Raw genomic sequence first — 23,540 nt, 5'->3', positions numbered from 1 at the left:
ACTTAAGTGGAAAGTAACAGAAGAGACAGTCACAGATCACAGACTGAATATTCTTTTCCATCTGCACTAGGGAACATGATTTTCAACCCTGCTTATGATTTTAAGCACATGATACTTTCACACTTCCCAGTAGCAGGTTGCAGATTAAATCTGGCTGAGACTTCCATAGGTGAGATAATTAGGTGCCAATGTGGAGCCTTGGGATTTGCTAACAGTTCAAACAATGTCCCTTTCCTTTAGGTATCATTTGGAGGGACTTTATCACTACTCTTTTTTTCTAGTCAGTGTCAATAAAACTGCCCACATTTTCAAAGTTGCCCATTTTTCTTTATAACAGACAAATGTGTATTTACACAATCAGGACAGAACAATGTCACAATTATAACATAATAAATAAAATAATTAATGTTAATTTTTTGCTGAAGAGTTACTGGATGGAACAAACTTTTTCAATAAATTGGACAAAAATGAAACTGAAGAGTTATCTAATTTATTTACTGTGCAAATAAATCGTTTAAGAAAAAATATGTTGACATTTTGAAACATGAGAAATCAAACATCCACGTTCAGTGCTTGATTTCAGCTAAGACTGTATCATGGACCTGATCCAAGACAACAAAATCAAGCAAGAATACCCTCTTTTTGATAGGATTCCAGTCATATTGCAAAAATATCTCTACGTAGCAATTAAAAAAGAAATACCAAATATTATCTAAAAAAAAAATCTGTTCCATGTAATATCCTGCTTTCTAATTACATTTTCTTATTTGATGTTTTAAGACTGCAAGCAAAACTACACATTCTAACAGATAAAAGAGAAAAGATCAGTATGTCTCCATTTGCCTTGACACACGAACAAGTCACTTGTATAAACAAATGAAAAATCAGCAGAACTTTTCCTCCAGTTCTAGCATTCACCTCAGAAGTATATACATATATATATACAGCGGAAATAATTGATCAAGACAAAAATATGTAAACATTTGGAAACACTTGAATTCAAATTTCCAAGATTAATATGTGTGTCTGTTTTATATATTACATATAATTATATAAATATACATATATATATATACATTTATATAAAAAAGAAAGCTCAGAACATAAGGGACTGTAACACTTTGACCATATGAATGGTTCTAACTGCTAGACTGTGGGAAGAACAAGTTTCAGCAGGAGCTAATAAAACCTTCTAACAGTGACTGCATGTTGGTTAATAGGCATGCCCTATTTGTAGCAAGAGATCCAAGTTCAAATTCTCCTCAGCAAGAAAAATAATTGACCTAAGCCTGGAAAGCTTGAGTTGAGTGAGATCATGTAAATACGGCCAGTGATCACAGCTACATGATGCCCACTCAGACTGTTCCACAGACAAATTTTTGAACATGTAATTTGTTCCAGCATTAACAGAGCTGAGCTGTTTGGCACACAGAATGCCCAACTTTTAGGAATAAAATAAATTTTACTTATAGATTCTCAATTGCCAACATTCTTCAAACACCAATATTTTAAATTAGAGATTTAATGAGATTCTCAACACCATGTCCCTCTGTGGACACAATTTGATTGATTCAAATAGGCACCACACAGACATTCATGAGATGCATATTTTTTTCTCAAAATCTAACCACACAATAGTTTAGTGAAAAAAAAAAAAGATGGTATATTCAAGAAGTTAAAAGAATACTATGTTTACTACTCACAAATGAAGACTAGCTCACAAACTGAGCTAGGGTTGGAGGCCACAGGTAGTACTAACTTTTCAGGTCAAGTGGATCAAGTCATTAATCCAAGCTCCGGACAACTGAGTTTTTCCTTGATGGTCCATCATAAGTAGATGAAGGACATTCTGCCCCTCTCCTACACAGGGCTTTAGACTTCTATAGAGAAATATGCACACGTACACTAGGTCATAAGACTAGAACTAAAGCATACACATGGTCATTTGAGAAAAAATAGCTCTGTTAACTGTCAAGGGACAATTAACTGTCAAGGGGCAATTTAGTCACGTCATGAGGATACATACAGCAAGATGAAGGGAATGTACATCAGGTCACATGCATATGGCTATATGAAGACACCAGATCAGTCACCTGCCAGAAGACCTCCAAACATCAGTTTCAAGGTCCCCCTAATTGAATCCACTTCAATCTACTGGAAAAATGAACACAGTCATCTACACTGCATGTTATATCATATTCACTAAATGTAAGAAAAGAATAATAAGTTATAGACACTAACTATGCTAGAGATTACATATCTCAAGTACCACCAGTGGAATTTTTGGGTTCCATTTATATTCACCTCTCTGTACACATTTATAGCAGTACAATATCTACAATTCTGAAAATTCTAATCGAACATCCATTTAAATATCAGCATAAAAGTCTTAGGTGTATGTATATGCTTACACTTACCTAAAACTTTATGGCTTTCCTCAGTAGGCAAATATCAACACGTCATATTGCTCTCATTGAGTTAATGGGATTCTTGCCATTAAGTTCTAGGGATGGTGTCTCAGCCCATAGTCCTACAGATAGTTATCTGCATCATTACTTCCTTAAAACAGTCATGTAACTTGTTTAGTGAAAAGCAGGAGCTCCATTTTTACACTTTTCCAGCATGTTTTTTTATGGTAATACATACTATCAGAACATTTTTTGATCAAAACAAACAAACAAAAAAAATCTTCAGCCAACCTGCTCCAGACTTGCTACAGCCTCGCAAAAACCTTAGTGTATTTCAAAAGTACATCAGGAAATAACCTTTTGCATTTATGTACATTAAACACAATGCCAAATAATAACAGTAATTATATTTCCTAATCATGTATTTCCTTTTTTACCCATCAATCGCACACATTTGAGGTATGTTCAAATATCAGAAGATACTAATAATTACAGTCAATTAGACTTTTTTTGGAAAAATGCTTGATACTATTATTGCAGGAGAGTCATATCTTGCAGTCACATGTAACTAATGCAAACCATAAAAATTAAGAAGTTAAAGTATCAAATTACCTTGGGTAAAAAACCCTGATGTTTGTTACAGATGTGAGAAACTTTATTCTCCTTAAAACAGGCAGTGGGGCCACCCAGCTAAATAAAGCTGTAGAGGTACATGCATTGACACAATCTGAACTCTAGAAGTATAATAATTGAGCCCAATTCTTATTGCACACAGGTTTCATACTTGGTTGCCTTTGCTACTCTGAATTATACTTATAAATTAAGGTACTATTAATCAAAATTTCCCCAAATGCATATACCTTCAAAGAGATAATTTTTCCTAAGTGGAAATCTCTTCTTAATGAAGAGATACAATAGAAGTAAGGAAAAAGGTGTTAAATACTGAACAGTCCCTTTCCAGTATGTTGGCATGTTGTGTTTATTAGGGAGATTCTATGAAGTCAGAATCAGTCATTAATGGAAAAGTATACAAAAATACTCCTCTCCACCAGAGCCACTAGGCACACACTGTTGATACGTCTGAGAGCAAGAAATAAAACACGAGATAACAACAGAAAAGAAAGTTTCTGCTGTGAACTATTAACCAGATACTATTCATTTTCACATATATTTTTCATTAGCATTAGGGATAAGAAAACTCACTGTGACATATATAGGCAGCAGAAAGCTTAGGAAGCGCACAGGGATAAAAGCTTCTATAAGCAAGGAGAAGAGTGCTCATAGAAGTGTCTTAAACATATTTGCTATTGCTGCTGCTTGCACAATAATATAAGGTTACAGAAGAAATTAGACACACCATCCTCTAAAAAGAATTACTTTTTATGAAATTAAAGATGGGTAATCCCAAATTAAAGAGTGAATCTGCCTTTTTTTGGTTCTGTTTGACACAACAACACTCTGTGAAGGATTATGGTAGAAAACATCTCAGTATTTTTGCTGTCAAGTGCTTGGCTTTCAAGAAGCTCCCTGAATATACTTTTCCAATTCTTTGAAGGAAATTCCTACAAACTGTTTTATTCTTATTTTGGTTCCAGCCTTAAGTTTTTATTAACAAAGTGGTATTTATAGTATTTTAGGAGGGATAAAACCCAACACAATAACTATATGTATTGAATATACTTCAAAAGATCCATCTTATCTTTGCAGATATTAATTTGAAAATGTTTTACTTGTTTTCAATCTAAAAAGTTTTAATCCACAATAACCCGTGTACAACTTACTGTTTTTAATAACTAAATTGTCATTGCAGACAGAGCTTGCATAGTATAAGGAAAACACCAGGATTTAATGCTTAGAAGTCAAGAAACAATAATTAATTTTTACACTACAGTTCAAGTAACAATAAGCATGATATTAACTGAAAACCTACTGTAGTGGTTTGGACTTTGTTTTCCCCCAGAGGATAAGAAAGTGGTAGCCCCCAAGGGGTGGAAACCCCTGGAAGTTTTGAAATTCTGTCCAATGAGCGCTCCTGCAAAAATGTAAACATACCACAACCAAACGGAAGAGAAGAGTTGTAGTTTTGGGTTAGAAGAAGCAACCATGTTGGGAGCCATGAGGAAGGGGCTCTGAGCCCCACAGGGGGGGCTTTGGTCCCCAGCCCCAGCGGGGGGGCCTGTGGGGACCTGGAACAGCATAATGCTGGGCTAGGTGCCTGTAGTTATGCCGGGAGATGTTTTCTCCATCGTGGGCAGTGGCCGTGGCAGTGGCCGGAGAAAGCAGCAGCCAGAACTGAACCAAAGAAGCAACAAAGACATGCAGCACCAGAGAAGGGACTCCTGGAAGGAGACCTGAGGGAAAGAGAGTCAGCAGCTGAGTTCTACAGAGTTCTTGGGGGTAAGAACTGATACCAGACCCCCCAAAACTCCTTTGAGACCTCCTGGAAGGAGGAAGTTGATAGACTCTTACTTGAAAGAGCCTTGAAGTGCGACATGCACTGAAGAGAAGAGCTAAGAAGCTCGGACGTCCTGAGAGCTCAGCCAGGACGGAGTGTGGGAGGTTGGCCTTGAGGCCCTCCCTTGCTGCAAGCTACAAAGAAGCTCGCAGCCTAAGACAGGGCACAGAGGCCCTGCAAGGAGCTTGAATCTCCTGGAGATACCAGACCGTCATGAAGACCCCCTGTGCTTCGTGATATGACGTGGTGAAGCGACCTTTGTCTGGGGTGAACGCAGCCCACGGAAGACCCCTTTGCCTGAATCAACGGTCGCGAGGGAGAGTTTGGATACCTCCCTCGTGAGTGCTGGCAGAGATCCAGCAACAGCTGCATGCATGAGAGAACCTGCTGCCTTAGAAGATGCTGCTGCTTAGTGACTGCTACTCTGAAGAAGCTGCTGCCCTGAGAGACTGGAAGGGATCTGTCCTTCTTTCCCTCCTGGACTTTTATTTGGAGAGGAGAAGAGATCTGATCCATTGTAAATACTTATGTCATGGTAGAGATAGTTGTAGTCATGTGTATAATGTATTGTAGTATTTATTTGTACAGTCATTGTAATATATTCCCTTTCCCCATTCTGAGTCTGGTTGTGTTTTGTCTGGAAAAACCCATCTCACATTGGGTTGAGATGTGGGAGGGGGATGGAGCTAGGGAATTGGATTTTGGGCTATCTCAAACCATGACACCTACATTAACTATCTCCACAGTTTCCCAAGTAAAAACAGAAAGATATTCTTAGCGATTTAATACTGCTTAATATACATGAACTGTTGGTGGGGAGCAATTATTTTAACAATAACAGGAAGTTTGGGATGCATCAAAATTCAAAAGCTAATCTAGTTAAGCAAATATTTTGTATGCATAATTTTCTGGAGATTTTTTTCAGCTTCAGTACCAAACATAGATTTCTCCTTACAGTTGTCCCACTTTTCAAAAAAGAACCTCAACTTCACTCCTTTACTTAAGGCTCCTTATTTTCAGAGAAAAATTTATTCTTTGAACCGCAGTGTTCTTGAACAACTTTCAACAGCATTTCAGTATCTAGATAATAATGTTTTACAGATACATAAAGTAGATTAGGTAAACAGTTATTATTATGTTCTTTTTTTTTTTCTGTGATCAGTTCTTCCATTAAATGATCCCCACTTTCAGTTTCTATGTAACCTACAACTCTCTTTTTTCAGTCCCTGAAATGTTGTTTTGTGGATGGGTTTTGTTTTTTCTTAAAAAGCTAAGTCATATCAATGGAATGCATGACACTTCTGATCCCCTTAGCAAGGCTTATATGTGTCACTTCTTCCATTTGTACTCAGAAATCAAAGAATACTTCAACTTATTTTTAGTGGCCTAATTCTGAGAAGTTAACAGAAACCCTGGACAAAAACAAACAAAAAACCCACTACCAAAACAAAACCAAACCAAAACAAAACCCAAACAAATAAAAAAATCACACACCAAAACAACAACAACAAAGAAAACCCCTCTAAATTTCCAAGCAAGAAGTTTCTTTTTCATCTAGGAAAACTTTTTTATACTTAGAAAGTGGTAACAAGGCTATTAGATACCCATCACACCTTTCACAAAGGACTTCTGGGCAGTAAAGTTTGTTTCAGAAGCAAGATGCATGGTTTTGGGTAACAGACTTGACAGGATGAGATTTCACTTCTAAACAGCAACTAAAGCTTCATTTAGAGCAAACAGGAAATAGACTTTATGGCTAAGGAGTTAACGGCCCAGCTGTTGAGCAACCATAGTTAATTCAGCAGTGACATCCCAGACCTGTAAAACAGACAGTTTTAGTGCCTCCTTGTAACTAAAGAAGAAATTACTAAGATTCTGTTCGATTTCATTGCTGGCTTTGTTTTGATTTCAAAATCTGTGCACAGCAGTGAATTTGACCAAAAAAACCAAACAACTACCATGCCACAAATTTAGTTTAAGAAACTGAGATTCATCTAACCTCTAGCAAAACGCAAAAATAAAATTAATTCCTGGAGACAGCAGAATCTGGGAAGAAGAACAGAGAGGCAGGCAGGAGGGGGGTGGGGAAGAGAGGCTGAAGAGGGAAAGAGGTCTACATTCAACTCCATCCAACAATTTCAGTTCTAGGATCTGGACTCCTGATTGCCCACCTGCACGTGCTATTTCACTTCTTTCAGCTCTTCTGCAGCAAAACAACTAGTTTATTGGAAACTAAACTTGCTGTCAGTAGCTCTGTAGTTAACTCATTTTAAGGATCACTCTGATGGCATTATTGATGACAAGTACTGGTTTGGACTGCCTTCATTACTTGAGCACTTCAACTTCTGATCACCTTACTTCTCACATATCTTCATGTCACACTTGAGAGTGGATGCTGTATCACCAAAATTATGATGGTCATACTAATAAAACAAATTCAGACATTTCAAGCAAAGGAACACTACAAAAAAAAATTGTATCTTGGGGCCAAAAGACAATGCAGAAGAGACCTGAAGCAAATGTTATGAAGCATGAAGGCCCCCATTTTTTCAAGTGATAGCTAGCCCTGATCACTGAGATCACAGGCCTCATGTTACTTCATTTGGAAACACTTTTAAAAGAGGATATGACTAACAGTGGATGTAGCTCCTCTCCCCTTCTATTCTCTGTGCTTACACATCCAAAAAGCTGAAGGATATGAACAAAGTAGGTCAAAGAAACCCAAATTACTTAAGCAGACTGATAAATTGTGAAAATCATCCTCTTTATGAACACTAGACTGTTTGGAAAGAAAGATTTAGCAAGAAAATATATCTTTCTACCATATCTCTGAGAGGAAGGACAGGCAGAATAATCCAAGGTGAATGAAAGCAAAGACATTAAACTTTCTAGAAACTCCAAAGGGGGCTGGAAGCAGAAATCACAGCTCTGCATTTCATAGTAGAAACACCTTCAGTATTCTTGACCATCTAGCTAGGTCTCACTTTTACCTTGGAAGTATCTAGTATATTTTTCTGAAGTCTGCTAGGATCCTTTGGAAATATATTTACTTTTTTTTTTTAACGAAAAAGTTCATATTCAGCTGTATCTTTGACTTGATATGAGATCCCCTTGACTGTTCCTTTAAAAGGGATAGAAAAATTATTTAATATGTAAGGGAATAAAAAGGAAAGGAGGTAGATGCTCTCCTGTTGTACTTCTACTGGTTTCTGAAAATGCCAAGACTCAGAGTCCCTCAATTCTTTGCTCTGGTTCAATTTGCTAAGACTAATTACATTCTTTTCCCTAGAGTAATTTTGGAGGCAAATGGAAGAAAGGTAACTCTTTTTCAAAAAAGGAACATTTAGAGTCTTGATGATATAAATGCCATTGAAAAGTTTTCTACCATTTCTCCCTGTCTCCACAAAGCAAAAAATTTTCAAGTTGAAAATGCAGGAATGTCAACATAGGTTACTCAAGCTGCAGGTCACCCACAGCTTTTGTGATTCACTGCCTGAGCTAAACTCTACACCCAATTCACAATATGTGCAACTTGGGCTTTTTGGAAGCATGGTAACATTTTTTTAATGACAACTTATTCACATTCCCCCCCTAAATTATTTGCCCAGTATTAATAAACTTGTGGTACATCAGCTCCTAAGTGGAGTAGCATAAAAACCAAAACACACAAGAAAAAACAAACAAACAAACATAACCACACATACTTTACCACAAATATATGTTGCGCATAAGGCAAATTCAGTTTCTGGATCTGTTATCAAGTAATATCTCACAAAGTAAAGAGATAAAAAGTTTGTCCCAAGAAGAAAAAAGAAAAGGAACAGATGCAGCTTGGTGTCTGGCACAGTGTACAGCATTTGACAAAGTCTGGAAAGAAAAGCCTGCAGCTCCCTTTTTACCTCACCAAGACAAAATGTGCAAATAGCTGTAATCCCCTCCTCACGTGGAGGCCAATAAAACAACTGTTAATGCATACGCTATTATAATATGTTTAACAGTAAAATGCACCCATTTGGCTTCCCCTAGGAATTTGAATTTTTGGACTTGGTGCCCAATCATCTATGTAATTTCTCAGTTCAATAATATTAAGAGAAGTTTCCCACCTTCTGAAATATCACTCTACTGCTCTGATTGAATAAAATTAATTCTTTCCCTCTCCACCCCCAACTAACATGAAACAGATGGAAAATACATTATACTGGAAGCTCTCACAGAATTATTTTCTCCTTCAAATACCAATCACTGATTGCAGTGTTACACACATAACATATCAGCTGAATTCCACTGTGAGAAAAAGTCAGAGTTAGATGTATTGGGAATCCACTACAGTTATTGAGAAGTCAATTGGGTTTTTGTGGTTGGGGTTTTTTTCCAGAACAGATGCAATATATAGTGTTGAAAGAACTGAATATGTCTAAGTACCCTCCGGGTACCTTTACTAGGTACTCTTCAAGACAATCCTTTAAAATGTACGACTTCCATACCTAAGCCTAGCGCCACATACCAGCAGACATAAGACCAACACTGAGGAAGTAGTGTCCTTGCACATAAGCAAAAGAATCTGCAACTGAAAGTTCAGAGGCTCACCTAGTTTTCTCATGTTTGTTTCACACAACTTGAAGACTTTGCTTCAAATTACATCCGTGAATATTGTATATATCTGAAATTTGTCTCTCATGTAGGAGTGTTATCACAGTAGACCACTGAGGTGGCCAGGATTCTTTGGTACTCCTACAGTGAGAAGTAATCAGTGTACATCCAAAACAAACAAAAAAAAAGATTATTCAGTTTGAAAGATCAAGCAATGAAAAAGAAACACATGGGATATCATTTTCCAGGTTATATGTTTCACCACTCACGATGGTTTTCTTCCTTATCTTTCCCAGCAATACTAGTTACTTACATTCTTAAAAAAAAAAAAAATAATTCTGGCAACACATCCAGTGCAGAGTTGTGTATAAATCAAAATTCAATTGTTTCAGTAACTGAACTCTATAAATTTCACACACAGGAGAGGAGCTGTATGCAAAAGGAACGCATTATTCAATCACAGCCAGCCAATCAAGCTAGCGTAACACAGATGAAAATCCCCACGGGAGTTACAGGCTGAAGAGCTATTTGGAACTACAATGTGGCCATCTATTCCTACCTTTGCTACAGCGCAGTCAGATAACGTATTATTCTGTATCTTTAAAAGACCATCCTATTGTGTTAAGTTAATTCAGCAGAGCTTTAGCAAGTGTGAGACAAGAATCGGACTTCTGCCCATCTTGACAGAGCACAATGCTTTCTGCCCTGAGTAGTCCCAAAGAAGTCATGCAGCATGCCAGGTACAAAGTATTTGCAGAAGTGAGCCTTCAGATAGGGCTGCAAAAGCTCTGGGTTAAGGAAGCACTCACCAACTTGCTTCTGCTTGATCTGTTACACAGCTTGACAGTAACAGATAGCCAGTTGCATGAGTGTCAGTGTTCAGATAAGTTTCTCTCAATATCTGTCACAAAAACCAGACACTGTATCAGTGTGCCAGCTGTATTATTGGTCACTACATAGTTAATCATACTTAATAACATCCTTGAGCACAGACATGGCACACAGACAGCAATTACTGTGAACCACAGTCATCCAGATCATTCTGACTCTGAGTTGCCAACTCGGCGCACTCTCGACAAGTGCCTGCCTACCACCTTTTCCCTCTCAAACACATTAGCTTGCCTCAATATGGGGCCAGAGTTTGTTTTGAAACTCTTAACAGGATCATTGAAAGAAAAGAGGAAAAATACCACAAATGATTCTCTGGACTATTTCCAGAGTAGCGTGTTCTCCTAGCGATTGTTTTGGAAGCAAGCCAAAAATGGGAAGTGTTCTTGCAAATGAGCACGCTACTATGCTCAAGTACAAGTTATCATTTAATTCTTTTGTCAACATCAGCATGGATAGAAATTAAGAAGCCTGTTTAATAAACAGGTTACTTGAATTCCAGTTACCAAACATCAATTTCTTCTCTATCCATCCCTACCACACTCACTCAGCTCCTGCCCTCCACCTACTTCCCAACATACAGTGGTTTTGGTTTTGGATACTTTCTCTCCTTTATTGAAAGTGAAATAACATTAGGATATTAATTACATCAACCATAACTAGGTCTGTAATCAAGAGCAAGTTAACTAAGAAAAGGAAAGAAATCGGTCACTCAGAAGAAAATATTCAAAAACCTTAAAACAAACTTCTATGGGACACAGCAGTTAATGTTTTTAACAGAGCTTTAATACAGTCTACTGAAAGATTTTGTCCAGGCAGTTTTTTACATTACAATTACTCCTAATGAGATCACCTTCTGCAGTGTATAAGACCTCATCCCTTCCCAACAGAACAATGAAAGATTTGTGTGGGGCTACAAAAGCCTCAGATCAACTTCGCTCACTTCACCTTGTACTGAATTTCCTCATAAAAACACATCAACAGCACAACTGGTTTTTTTCCTGAGGACAAATTATTAATAAGGAGACTCATTTATTTTGTTTTAGATTTGAAGTCCTCATACAGGCACATCAGACCCACTGACTGATGTCAGCTTTGCTTTTGAAATTACGTACATTTCTCTTCTTCGTAGATTTGTGAGAGTTTTTTTCCAGTTTTTGACTTACACCATTTCTCAACAAAAAATGTCTGCCTATCTTGCAATATGGTGATATATAACTCCTTTTGTTATCTTATAATAAAAATGATAGACCTTGTATTAAATATACATGAAAATACCTGTCTTCAAACAAACTGCCTATTCTCTTACTTTTACCCTAAGCAAAGACAATGAAACATCCTCTCTCATGCTAAGCAGATGTGTCTTATGCCTGTAGCCCCAGAGACAGCAATGCTAAAGATAAGTATCATTCTAAGAACACGGCTGCCTGAATTAGTCTGAATTAGAAAGTACAACTCGGTAGTCTCTGATTTGCTAGTACTTTAAAATAATCACCATGATCCTACAGCAAAGCAAAAGTTTAGTTTTATGCAAATATATCGTAGAAAGGAAACCACACTTTATTCTGAAAATTTGAAATTCTGTTTGAAAGATCTATCTTGTCTTTGAATTTTTACACACTTCATGCAAATCTCTAAGTCAGTTTTTATTGTGTGTGTATTCTTCCAATTACTAACCACACCCCGTTCTAATTTTACTACTTCCATTTTAGTTTCCTTATAATTCTGTCATAGATCATGTGAAAGAACAAAGTGTTTACCTACTCGTACCTGACATTATTGATACAATGTTCCGTGATAGGTATGACTTGCTCAGCTTTACCAAGCAGTACAAGAAACACCACCTTAACCAGTTTAAAATGTTAGTCCTGAACCTATAGTCATACTTCACATAACTTCAACTTTTTTCGCTTTAATTTAAAAATGTAGTATACAACCACTGATTTCCATAATCAGATTGGCTGACTGCTTTAAATTAAACAGCGTGAACTTCACAGATTGACGATCTGAAAACTTTAAAAGCAGGCTGACCATGTATTTCTCTTGAAAAAAGAAAAATAAAAATAAGCCGGTAGAACATGACCTATAATTTATAGCAAGTTGTGTGTTTACTTACGTTCACACGTGTCTCCTTTCTGCTGGTATCCTGCTTTGCAGATACATTTTCCAATAGGCACTAACCATTCTCCCTCCGCGCTACAGTGCATCTTCGGCGAGTTCTCCGCCTCCTCCTCCGCGCTGCTGACACAAGTTCCTCGCACTTCTACTAAAGAGGAAAACTCTGAGCCAGTCACTGTGTCAGGAAAAATAGCTAAGTTCTCAATGATGGACCAGCACTTCTTGTAGTAGACTTTGACAGAGACCAAAGCAATGCAGGCCCCTACATCCTGAAATGCAAGATAGAATCCTTTTTTGGACAAAGGTCCAATTTCTCTCACCTCTGTGTTAAGTTTCATTTTTCTCTCCCCAAGATCACCCTGGGTAAAACTTTCATCTGCTGCAATAGTGTCTATTTTTACATATTGGTTTTCTCGGATATTCCTGCCAGTGTCGTAGTCTGTTTCATAATAATACAAGTTAAAAGTTTCTTTACAAGTCCCCAGAACTCCAGGAAGACTGTTACAATCCCTCAGAGTGAATTTCAGTTCTACAAAAATCCTTTGTGCATTGCTTTTTGCAATCCAGTTAGTCCGAAGCCAGTTGTTTTGGTTTGATTCCATCACCTGGCATACCTGGTATGTTCGTATAGGAGTGTAGTTTTCATCCAGTCCACTAATTTCTTCCCACTAAAATGATAACAAACAGTTAGTAACACAACAAGAAGTATGTCACCAGATGTAACTACTGTGCATTTTAAAAAGCTTCATTTAACTCATGTTTTCCTCCTTTTTAACAAGTATTTTTAAAAATACTCGTAAGCACCTAAATGAAGAAAATATATATTAATGCAGCAGTAGGCTCTCTCTGCCTCCATGTCTCTTCCACATATAAATAACTTCTAAAAATCACTGTCATAACATGAACAGAGTTGCAAAGAGGGACCCTTACAAAAGGCTGTTTAGCATATCAGGTTCTGATTACACACTGGGCTCACACACATTTTGTTAAGGTCACAATTGTTTTCGGTAAGCAAAGACTGAAAGGAGAGAGGCAGCTTCTCTTTCAAAGAAACCTAAAATCAGGGAAGTCTTAGAAACTGAAATTGCCTAATATTACAGTACATCAAACTTGTCAAACTTTCAGTACAGTTGCATAGAAAGCATGGGATTAGGTCCTGAAACTCATGAGTCAGATGATTCTCACTCCTATGTGAATAAAGTGGCATGGAGAGAAGGCAAGAGAAAATTACAGAATTAAAAATCCGAAAGCAAGAAAATATTTTGGTTGTCCCCTTTTTGTTCAGGCCACATTCTGTTTTATTTACAAACCAAAGACGTAAGCGGCAGCTCCTTCTCATCTCACATTTTGTCCAGTGGCTGCACCCATGTTAAGAGGAGCAAACTTCATTCAGTTGTAAGTTCAAATGAACCATGAGATTACATACAGAATAAAAAACAACACCTATGACTGGTTCAAAGCCTGGGTCTTGTTGATGTTCCCTCTCTGGGTTACCAACTATGTAACGTGCTAGTAAGCCTGTAACAGCCCTGGAGTCTTTAACAGCCTTTGGTAGCGTGGGAATTTGCATCTCCAGCAATGACAAACCTTCTTCCTCTGAAATCAATCAGGCAGATCTGCCCAGGTGTAACCAAAACAATATCAGTCTCTCACCTTTTTTCACATTTCTTGTAGCATTTAATTGACTGCAGAAAACACAGCTGCAGTAAATTAGAGGACGGGGGGCAAGCTTTCCTCACCCCATGATACAGGCAACCATGATTTCTTTGTATGGCACTTGGCCCTCTGGCCCCGTGTCAATAATGCACTTAAGCTCATGCTTAAGATCAGTAAAAGTACTTATGAGCTTAATGGTAAGCATGTGCTTAAGTGCTTTGTGAGACTAGTACACTCAGCACCTCTGCAGGATGGAACATCCACTGACATTCCTTACGCCAGCAACAAAACAAGTGTGGAAAGCACTGGTTTACCAGACCAGGAGCCATACAGTATACAGTACTTTGCAAGCCTATTTGACAGCAAATGAGATCCTTTTAATGTTGTTGTCTGTCCCAAGAAAAAGCAGATGTGGCTGATTTGATGCTGGAAGTTATCACCACAAAATATATCACAGCTGCAGATGCTGAAATGCACAGAAGTTGTAAATATCAAAGCACATTTCAAGGACCTACAGTTAATATAGATTTGGTATATATGGTATTATATATGCATATGGTATTAAATGACTGAAATACATTATTAAATGCTCATGAAGTTAACTGAAGGGACTGCACATGGAACTGTATTAACCTCAGAACAAAAGAAAGTCTATCTTCATAAGAGATTTATTAGATCTGAATAAGTAATATTTTTTCCACCTCTGTAAGGACTAGTACAAACAAGAAAAAAATAAAAAAGGGGCCCTGGACTGAGAGGGTTTTGGCTATGTCACAATAATAAAAAGCATCCCCCCCTCAAAAAAAAACAAAACAAAACCAAACCACCAAACAAAAAACCACAACAAAAAAAGATCCCACTAAGATGACATAAAGGGCATAAAGCCTAAAACTTTACTGATTTTCATATTTCCATTTTATATCAAGTAGTACTATTTGCTTTGGGTTTCTTTCAGTTGGTTGGTTTAGGGGGTTTATTTTATTTTTTATTTTGTGTAAGAATTCTTCCCTCCCAAGAGAGATTCTGCAATGAGATATTCAGTTAGACATTGTATTCTATCTTTGAAGTGAAAGTAACTTTAATGCACCACACAACAGAATCTGTCTCCTCAGACTTTGATGTGGAGTCCTTGACCAAAACAAACCCCCAGTCCCCTCCAAAAAACAACAAATAAACTGAAACAAACAAAACCAAATAACAAACAAAATAAATTTTACAAAGTCAACCTATTTTTGGTAACACAAGTTACCAAACTCACAAACAAGTGAGTTTTCTCAGAGTCAAGATCCCACTACATGAGACTAGCTAGTATCAGAGAGATTCTTACGCTACAGTCAAGGAAAACAGCACAAAAAACAAAATTCACACAAGAAGTCCTACTTTTTGTTATCCCTAGCATTAATACATTAATTTTTTCCTCTGCAGGAAAAAAAAAACCAAAACATTAGTACTTCAGGATCTTGTCACCTATAGCATCTGAGCTCACACTTCATTAAAGTCTTCTTATAGCAATCAATCCTATCGGAGCTTTTACAGCAAGAAAACTCAACTTTTCTTTGTCCAGCTGCAAAATATGGTGATACACATGCAATTCCATTTAAATGTGTCCTGTTCTACTGGTTTCAATTTATGGTATTTTAACTTCTCAGTTATCTTAACAATGTTAAATGTAGCATTTGCAATTGAATAAGGAATTTAACAAGTGTCTGTCTGACATATTCCGTACTGTGATGATGCAGGAGTTTCTCAAGAAGATTTTCTGTGCTTATTCCCATGAAGTCTTTATTGCATACTAGAAAATTCAATAATTAAAATTTACATTATTTACATTATACTTTTACAGTAATTTACAGGTACTTTTTTCTGAACATTTTCACGCATACAAATCCAGCCACTAGTTTTGATTCACTTTTAATTCCTGACTGAAATTGGCTTTTACCTCTGGAAGTTGGTTTTTACTATCTGTTGAATCTGACTCTACATTCATCTTTCAATATGCTGACATGTGTAACATGTGTTGACATGTCTTTCATTATCTACACTTTAGCCTAATATAACTGCCACCAAGCTAATCTTTCAAACACCCCTGGTAAAGGCTTCAATCAGTGCAAAACGCTAATGCCGAGGTTATTAGCCATCATATGCATTGAGCTCACATTACATTCTCTCTGAAGTCCTTAGATTAGTTTCCAGTTTATGCTTGTATTGATATTGCAATCTTGCTTTTAAAGAAAGACACTTTCACATTTTCATTCTTCTTATTTAAAGGATTTGTTACACTTTTATATCCTCACTCACACTTCACGCTCTTCTGGTTCCAGCTTTAACGCACTGAAGATTAAGGGACTGATCCCCAAAATTCTTGCTTGTGCAAGGAGTCATAATAGATTCAGCAAGACTGCTTCCATGAGTAAGAATTGTTTATATAATTTATGATTTGTCAGACTGAGCTAAGGTAGGACAATACACCCATTATATCTTTCTGAACATGTTCTTCCTCGAGGCTGGAGGAAGAAGGGGTTTTATAACATTACAATTTTTAATTCAGACTGAAAGCAGCATTTGTCAACCTTACATATATAATAAATAAGAAAATAACACCGACGTTCCTAAACATCTCATTTTTTAAAATGGTGTATTTTACAATGGTACATTTCATATAATGTCTTTAGATTAATTTGTAAACAAGCTGGAGGTGGCCTTAACCACATAATTTGTGCCTAGTTCCAGATATCAAGCTCCTCAAGACTTGGGGATGTTTCAAGTTTGGAATGTCATTTCAAACACATCTGTAATATAAATGGTTTTATTCTAGAGCTCTTCAACCTGTGATATTCCATTACAAAGAAAACATAGTAAACAAACTTACAATCACCCATTTTACAGAAAGTGAAAAACATATTTTTAGAAAGTTTCCCCACAGAAGCAAATCTGATGTTTCTAAAGGAAGAAGGAAAAAATTGATTTAAAATATTGTATCATAAATAATGTAATCATTTGTACAGCACAAAGGAGTACACTACAAAACATAAAGGTACCAAGAACATTTGGGTGAGTTTCTTAAGAGCCTCTTGCTTTTAATTAGCTTGTACATTTGTACACTGTAACCAAGGTTTCATTCTAAAAATGAAGAAGCCATAAACACTTGGTATGGTTACTGAGAGAAGTATGAGGGAGAGTAGTTTAAAGCAGGTCTTTCAACTGATACAGTAATTACTTGTCTCTAGAAACTTAGTTTTTGCCTGGAGTACTTACCCCATTGGGAGGAGAGGAAATCCATTCCAACTCTGTCTGTTGTGCTTTAGAGTCCAGCAATATTACTAAAAAAGGGGGGAAAAAAAAAGGAAATTCCACAGTTTATTGAATATAATAAGTGGGAATATAAAACTAAAGAACAGAATCTGAATTTTAAGAAGTGATAGAATGAATACAAATTTTGTACAAATTAATATTTTTTCTTCATATTATTAAAAAATTATCTGCAACCACAACTATACCTTTACTTGTAAATAGATGATTAAAAGATTATGTAGCAACCACGTATAAGCAGATACACATCAATCTTTACAATTTCATTGTTTATAACAAAGTGGGGATTTTTTAGCGCTCTAAAATGTTACTAATCAGTCATTAAGATGCATGCTCTCTCCATCTCCTTTGTCATAAGAAGGACATTTCCCATATGCTGGTTATTTCAACCAGCTTAAAACAGTTACAAACCAACATTTCAACACTTCCAAACTGATTTAGACAGGACTGGTCTGTCCCTTATTGAGAGTCACACTGAAAAAGCAATGATCTTTTTTGAGTGTCAAAGTAAAAAAATACTTAGATGATAGAGTGGTAATTCTGTAAACAAACGACAACCAGGAATACAGAAAATAAAAGACTCTGCAGTAACCTCACAGCTCACATTCACAAATCAGATTAATTCACTTTATGGCAATGGCTTACTAAAATCTTCATGCCACTATACCCCCATGACATTTCTGTACAGAAAGACATCAGTTCTAGTCACATCACAATTATTTCCAGCTAAATGTAACCTCACTTCCGAAAGTGGTTAATCACAGCCTAATAAGCCAACTCTTTAGTAGCATTTCTAATTTGAACCTATTCCATATATCTTTAGCTATAAAGCTATTTATAACTTCATACACATTTAAGGACTGATATATAAATGTTTGATTTAAGGCTGTAACTTGAAGCAACTTTTGTCAGGTCTTTTGAAACAGCTATAATTCTGGCTTTGGCCCTTTCTCCTAGCATAATTTAACACAACATGTCAGTGAATTACTAAAAAGATGATATGACTAAAAAGAGGTATTTAAAGGTTCATACAGTAATATATGGGATGTTAGGTGAATACAAAACGGTAGCTTCCAGGCCTGTATTTCAGTAATGAAGTGGAACTACTCATTAAAGAAGTTTCATAGTCTCCCTCTAGAAAGATTACCTGCTTATTTCATTAAGCTCGGATTCAAGGGGCTTTATTTTGTAACACTTTCTATAGTAAAGCAGATGCTGTATGTGGTGGTTTGTTAAACAAGAACATTTATAATCGTCCTGAAAAAAACGGTACCATGAAAAATTTAACCATTTCAGCACCAGCACAACACCCCATGGCTGCAATTCATTATACTTTTTATTTGGCAGTAATTCTCCATCACGTAGCAACGGGTGGGCACATCTCAGAAAGAAAAGACAAGAAGCAAATGAAAAAAACAAACAAACAAACAAAAAAAAGAGAAAAAAAACCAAATCATAACAAAAAAAAACCCCAAACACACAGACCCCTGCTCTGCAAACACCCCTTGCAAGGGAATCGTGGCGTTCCTTCTGGCACTCGAAGTTACCAGGCAAGAGCTCTCTCCAGGCCAGCGGCTGCTGTCCCTCTCCCTGCCCTGGGAGCCCTGTGGCAGTCATGGCTCGTTCTGCAGCGCGGGGAAGCGATGCGGGGGGACGGGGTCCGCAGCCTCCCGTGAACTGAGCACACCGGAACCTCCGGCGCGGTGCCCCCGCGGGGGAGCTGCGGGCCGAGAGTGACCGGAGTCGGCGGGCGAAGCGCGGGGGCGCGGCCGCGGGAACGGGCTTCGCGGGGTCCCGCGCGGCGGGGGGCAGCAGCCTCTCGCCCCCGCGGGAGCCGCAGCCGCGCTCCGGGCACTGTGCGGGGCTGCGCTCAGGCGGCCGCGCCCCCGGGCCGAGGAGTGGGGCTGAGCGGCAGCGGAGCGCCGGTACCGCGGCCGCCCCCACCACACCCCCTGCAGCCCGGCAGCCACTGCCGCGGGGAGGAAGCGCCCGGGACGGTGGCCCCGGCACGGAGCCCCGAGCACTCGGATACACCCCCCCGCTCTTCCCAGGGGGAGCGGGCCGCAGTGCCCCCTCTGCCTGCGCTCGCCCCGAGGGTCCCGGCCGCGGGCAGAGAACTCCGTAGGTAACGCGGTCACTCCTTCGCTTAGAGAGCCAGGCGGACTCTGCCCCGCTCCTCTCCAGCATCTCACCGCGGCTTGTATTTAGCCACAGAAAGGAAACTCGCAAAACTTTTCGGTGCTTCACCCCCTTATCCCTCTTCCGTACCCAGCGGGCAGCGGTGGGCAACCACGCGGGGCTGCTGCCGCCACGGGCCCTTCGGCGGGGCCGGTGGTGAATCTGCAAAGTTACTTTTTTATCTTTTTAAAAAAAAAAGCTTGCTCTTTCTTCCGTGGGAGTTTTCTGCGCTTGCAGCAGGTAGTCGCTATCAATCCCTGTCTGCCGCTCGCCCCCTCCTGACCCTCCTTTGGCTAGGTGATTTTCTCTGAACGTACTGTCATTATACACCCACACTCTTAGGCATAAATGCATACATATCCATCCATACACGTATTATTAAAAACAGGGCAGACTACCGCCGAGAAGGACCAGCGCAGCCCCGATCACGGAGCAATCCGCAGGGCAGAGCGGGACAGCAGCCCACAACCTCTCCGCCTTCCTCCCTGTCCGTCTGCCCGGCCCCTCTCCCGCTCCCTACCCCACAGCCCCGCGTTAGCATTCCCCGTGTGAGGGTCTCTGTGCTTTACAGCCCCTTTAAATAAACTTTCGAAATGCTGCTAGGGTAAAGCTCTCCCTTCTCTCTCTCTAACCTCGCCATCGACTTCTTCTCTTAAGGGCAGAGGACATTTTAATTGAGGCATTTTTTTAAGCTCCAGTTACAAGCTCAAAATGATATTTTACTGCATGTCAGCGGCTTGATGAAAAATATTGACGCATCCAGCTGAAGGGGGGGGGGGGGAACCACAAACGCATGCATATGCAGAGGCACTGAAAAAGCTCTGACTCTCCCTTCCCTGTCATGTCGTGTCGTGTGTGTGTCCCCCCCCCTCGCTCCCCCGAAGATGGAGACGGACCTTCGGCTGTCAAACGGGAGCAGGGCGCTCCTTTAAATCATTTCGGATTTTCTCAGCGTGAGAAAACAGAATCCCAGATGGACTTTGTGAATTGATTTTCAACACCTCCATCAGTCTGAAAAACTGCCTGGTTTGCCTCTGTGCAAGGGGGAACCAAATGTCCGGGGTTCGCCTTACACAGATACCAATGTTGGACCGATGGAAACCGGGAAGCCCCGTTGTGATCCTCAGACGATGTAAAACATCCATCCCTAAACCTCTCTCTCTCTCTCTCCAGCAACGCCGGGGGAGAGCACACACGTTACACGGCACACGATGCCAGGCCGTAGGTATCCTCTAAATACATGCCCAGCCTGTATGGCCGGGAAGTATGAAACTGCCTCCGATGCTCCTTCCCGTGGTCTGTGCCTGGCCCCAGGGGCCGGAGCGCTGCGGGCCCCCGGGGGGTAGCGGTGGGGAGCTGCCCCGCAGCCTGAAGCCCCGTGTCGTGCCTTGCCTTCCACGAAACGTCCTAAGCCCTAGAACTCGGCCCTCGGCCCCTGCCTGAGGAACACCGAGGTAACCCGCCCTCCCTCCACCTACCTCCTCGGGAGAATGAGGGCTGGCAGCGGACAGCGAGGCACCCCCGCACGGATCCCCGGGCCGAGGGCTCTCCCCAGCCCCATGCCGTTTCATCACGTGCGAATGCCTCCCAAGCCTCATTCCTGGGAGCAAAGGCAGTTGTCCCGGTCTCTCACACATACACACGCACACCCCCACCAGCAGAATGCCTAGGGTTTTCCTCCATCCTATCTCAACTAAAAAAAAAAAAAAAAGTCTTTCGTGTTTTTTTTCTTTAATGAGGGCTGACAAGCAGCTGACAGGGGCAAGCAGGTCCCGCGCTGAGCCACCACACAGACTTCGTGGGCAAAAGCAATAAATAAACCCAAACTTTTGTTTTCCGCATCACCTTACCTTCTTTTGCAGCCTGTGCCTCCCCCGTGTGTGCAAAGTGGAACAGCCAGACGGAGCACAAAATAATCCAAGAAGGGAGCCTACTTTGGAAAGCCATGGTGCAAGAGCGGGGTGATTTTATATTTCTAGCTCTATATTTCTAGAAACTGCCACTGCCGCCGCTTCGTGGGTGCTAGAGGACGGTGGAGAATTTGCTGTGCTAGTCTGTAGCTCGGCGCTCCCTCCCTCCAGGCTGCCTTTCTCTTTTGTCGCCGCCTCCTCCTCCTCCTTCGCCGCCGCCTCCGCGCCGCTGCCCGGCTCCCGCACCGGGCCGGCCGCCCGCCAGCCCCGACTGCAGCCCGGCCGCCCGCGCCGCGCGCCGATAATATCAATGAGGGCGAGGGGGCGGGACCGCAGCGGCCGCGCGGCCCGTCCCTCACGGTGAGTGACAGCCCCCGCCGGCCAAACAGCAGCGGCTCTCGGCGCCCGCCGGGCCGAGGCGGTGCCTGAGTGGTCGTTGCCGGGGGGGCGGGGCCGGCGGGGCTGGCCAATGAGCGCGCGGCGGTGTCGGGTCTCCGCCGGTGCTGGAGCCGCTGGCAGCGCGCGGTGCCCAGAGCCGGGACGGAGGGGCCGCACCGGGAGCGGGCGCCGAACGCGGGTGGTTCGGGGGGCTGCCCCGCGGGCTGCCCCGCACGCCTGGAGGCCGCCGGCCGGACTGTCCTCCTAGCGAGTGGGACGGACGCCCAGACAGATGGACGGACTCCCGCATCCCAGGGTGCCGTGTGTTCTCCCCGAGCCGCAGCCGCCGGGGTAGCGAGGGAGAGAGATCCCGGCCGTAGCCCCAGCCCGACCCCGACCCCGATCCGCCGCCGCCGGCGGGTCCCGGCGCTGACCCCGCGCGGTGCCCGCCCGTGGCCGGGCTGAGCGCGCACCTGGGCTGCTGCCACCGAAAGGGAAACTTCGGCGGGAGCTGCGGGATGGTGCCCCGAGGCATCTCCGCAACAAAAGTCAGGTTCCTCGAGGCTGGCGTCACTCGGGCTTCCTTCCCTCTGTTTCATTGAGGTTTTTAGCCCCGCATCTCCGATTTGCCCCAAATACCAAGAGCAGGTTAATGACAATATAGTTATTATTTGGGAAGGAGAAGGCGCGGCTGCTTCCCCTCCGCCCCCCGTCGGGTGTAACCTGAAGCGCGTGTAATCCTCCAACAATGAGACAATTTAAATAGGAGAGGGAGAAAAAAAATAAAGTAAAACCGGAGGGAGAGAGGAACTTGCCAAATCTCTTTTGTCAGCGTTCAACCAGGGACGGGGAGAGCTTTTCCTGGAGTTCTATCGGGCCCCCTCCCTTTCGCTTTCCTTTCTCCAAACCCATCCCTCACTCCTTCGACGAGTGAAAGAACTGAGGAACGGACACAAAAACTTACCGCTGCCCGAGCGAGGCTGCGGAGCGGAGGATGGTGCGAGGGGCACGGTGTTTATGCACCCTCGGCGGGAGCGCTCCTCTCCCGGGCCGCGCCGGTGCCCCGCATCCTCCGCGGAGAGAGGCGCCGGCCCCGACCGCACTCCTCTCTCCGCGCACCCCTCCTCCTGGCCCCTGCCTCCGGCTCTGTCCCGCGCAACCTTCCCGAGGCTGATGCCGAGCGGCACGGACCGGGTTTTCTACTGATCCGCTAAAAGTGCATCGCCGTGTCCTTTCGGAGGGTGAATATTGCGATGTAAACAGAATAAATGATTATCGTCCTGGAAGCGGGCGAAAGCAGTGAAGAGCGGGGGGTGTAATTGCAATTCTGTGGCAAGATTATGCGGAAATCTGAAACAAGCCTTGCGCAGATGTGGATGCTGATATAGAAAATGTTATGCCAGAAATGGAAATTTAAATTGGGGGAGGTGTATTTATGGAACCTTTATAGGTAGATAAGGCAAAATTGGAATTATTAATAATAATAATAATATAACAACAATAATAACAATACTGCGCTCAGCATTGTCAGATAAACAGCCACTATACTATGGGCTTTGAGCACTTTCCGTGTGGGCTCCTCATTACTTCCGAGAATGGTGTGGAGAGAGCCTCAAAAATGTGCTGTATTCCTTACACTTGCTGAATAAT

At 41.4% G+C, this 23,540-nt stretch overlaps 1 protein-coding gene across 9 annotated transcripts in view; it reads right to left on the bottom strand.

Annotated features, from left to right (window-relative positions):
- The window catches only part of EPHA7 (EPH receptor A7), a 164,538-nt gene extending 142,772 nt beyond the window's left edge, over positions 1-21,766 (bottom strand). For 8 of the 9 annotated variants that reach the window (XM_032682778.1, XM_032682782.1, XM_032682779.1 and 5 more), the window contains exons 1-3: positions 21,453-21,766; positions 17,371-17,435; positions 12,458-13,127 (exon numbers count right to left, since the gene is read on the bottom strand). In XM_032682778.1, the coding sequence (XP_032538669.1) occupies positions 12,458-13,127; positions 17,371-17,435; positions 21,453-21,549 (832 nt within the window). In that variant the 5' untranslated portion in view covers positions 21,550-21,766. Of the gene's footprint in view, positions 1-12,457; positions 13,128-17,370; positions 17,436-21,080; positions 21,182-21,452 lie in introns of those variants that run through there. The other variant, XM_032682785.1, reaches the window with a different exon arrangement.
- Positions 21,767-23,540: the final 1,774 nt, after the last annotated feature.

Source organism: Chiroxiphia lanceolata, chromosome 3 (assembly GCF_009829145.1).
Source record: "Chiroxiphia lanceolata isolate bChiLan1 chromosome 3, bChiLan1.pri, whole genome shotgun sequence".
Lineage (NCBI taxonomy): Eukaryota > Metazoa > Chordata > Aves > Passeriformes > Pipridae > Chiroxiphia > Chiroxiphia lanceolata.
This window is presented reverse-complemented; position numbering and strand designations above follow the sequence as displayed.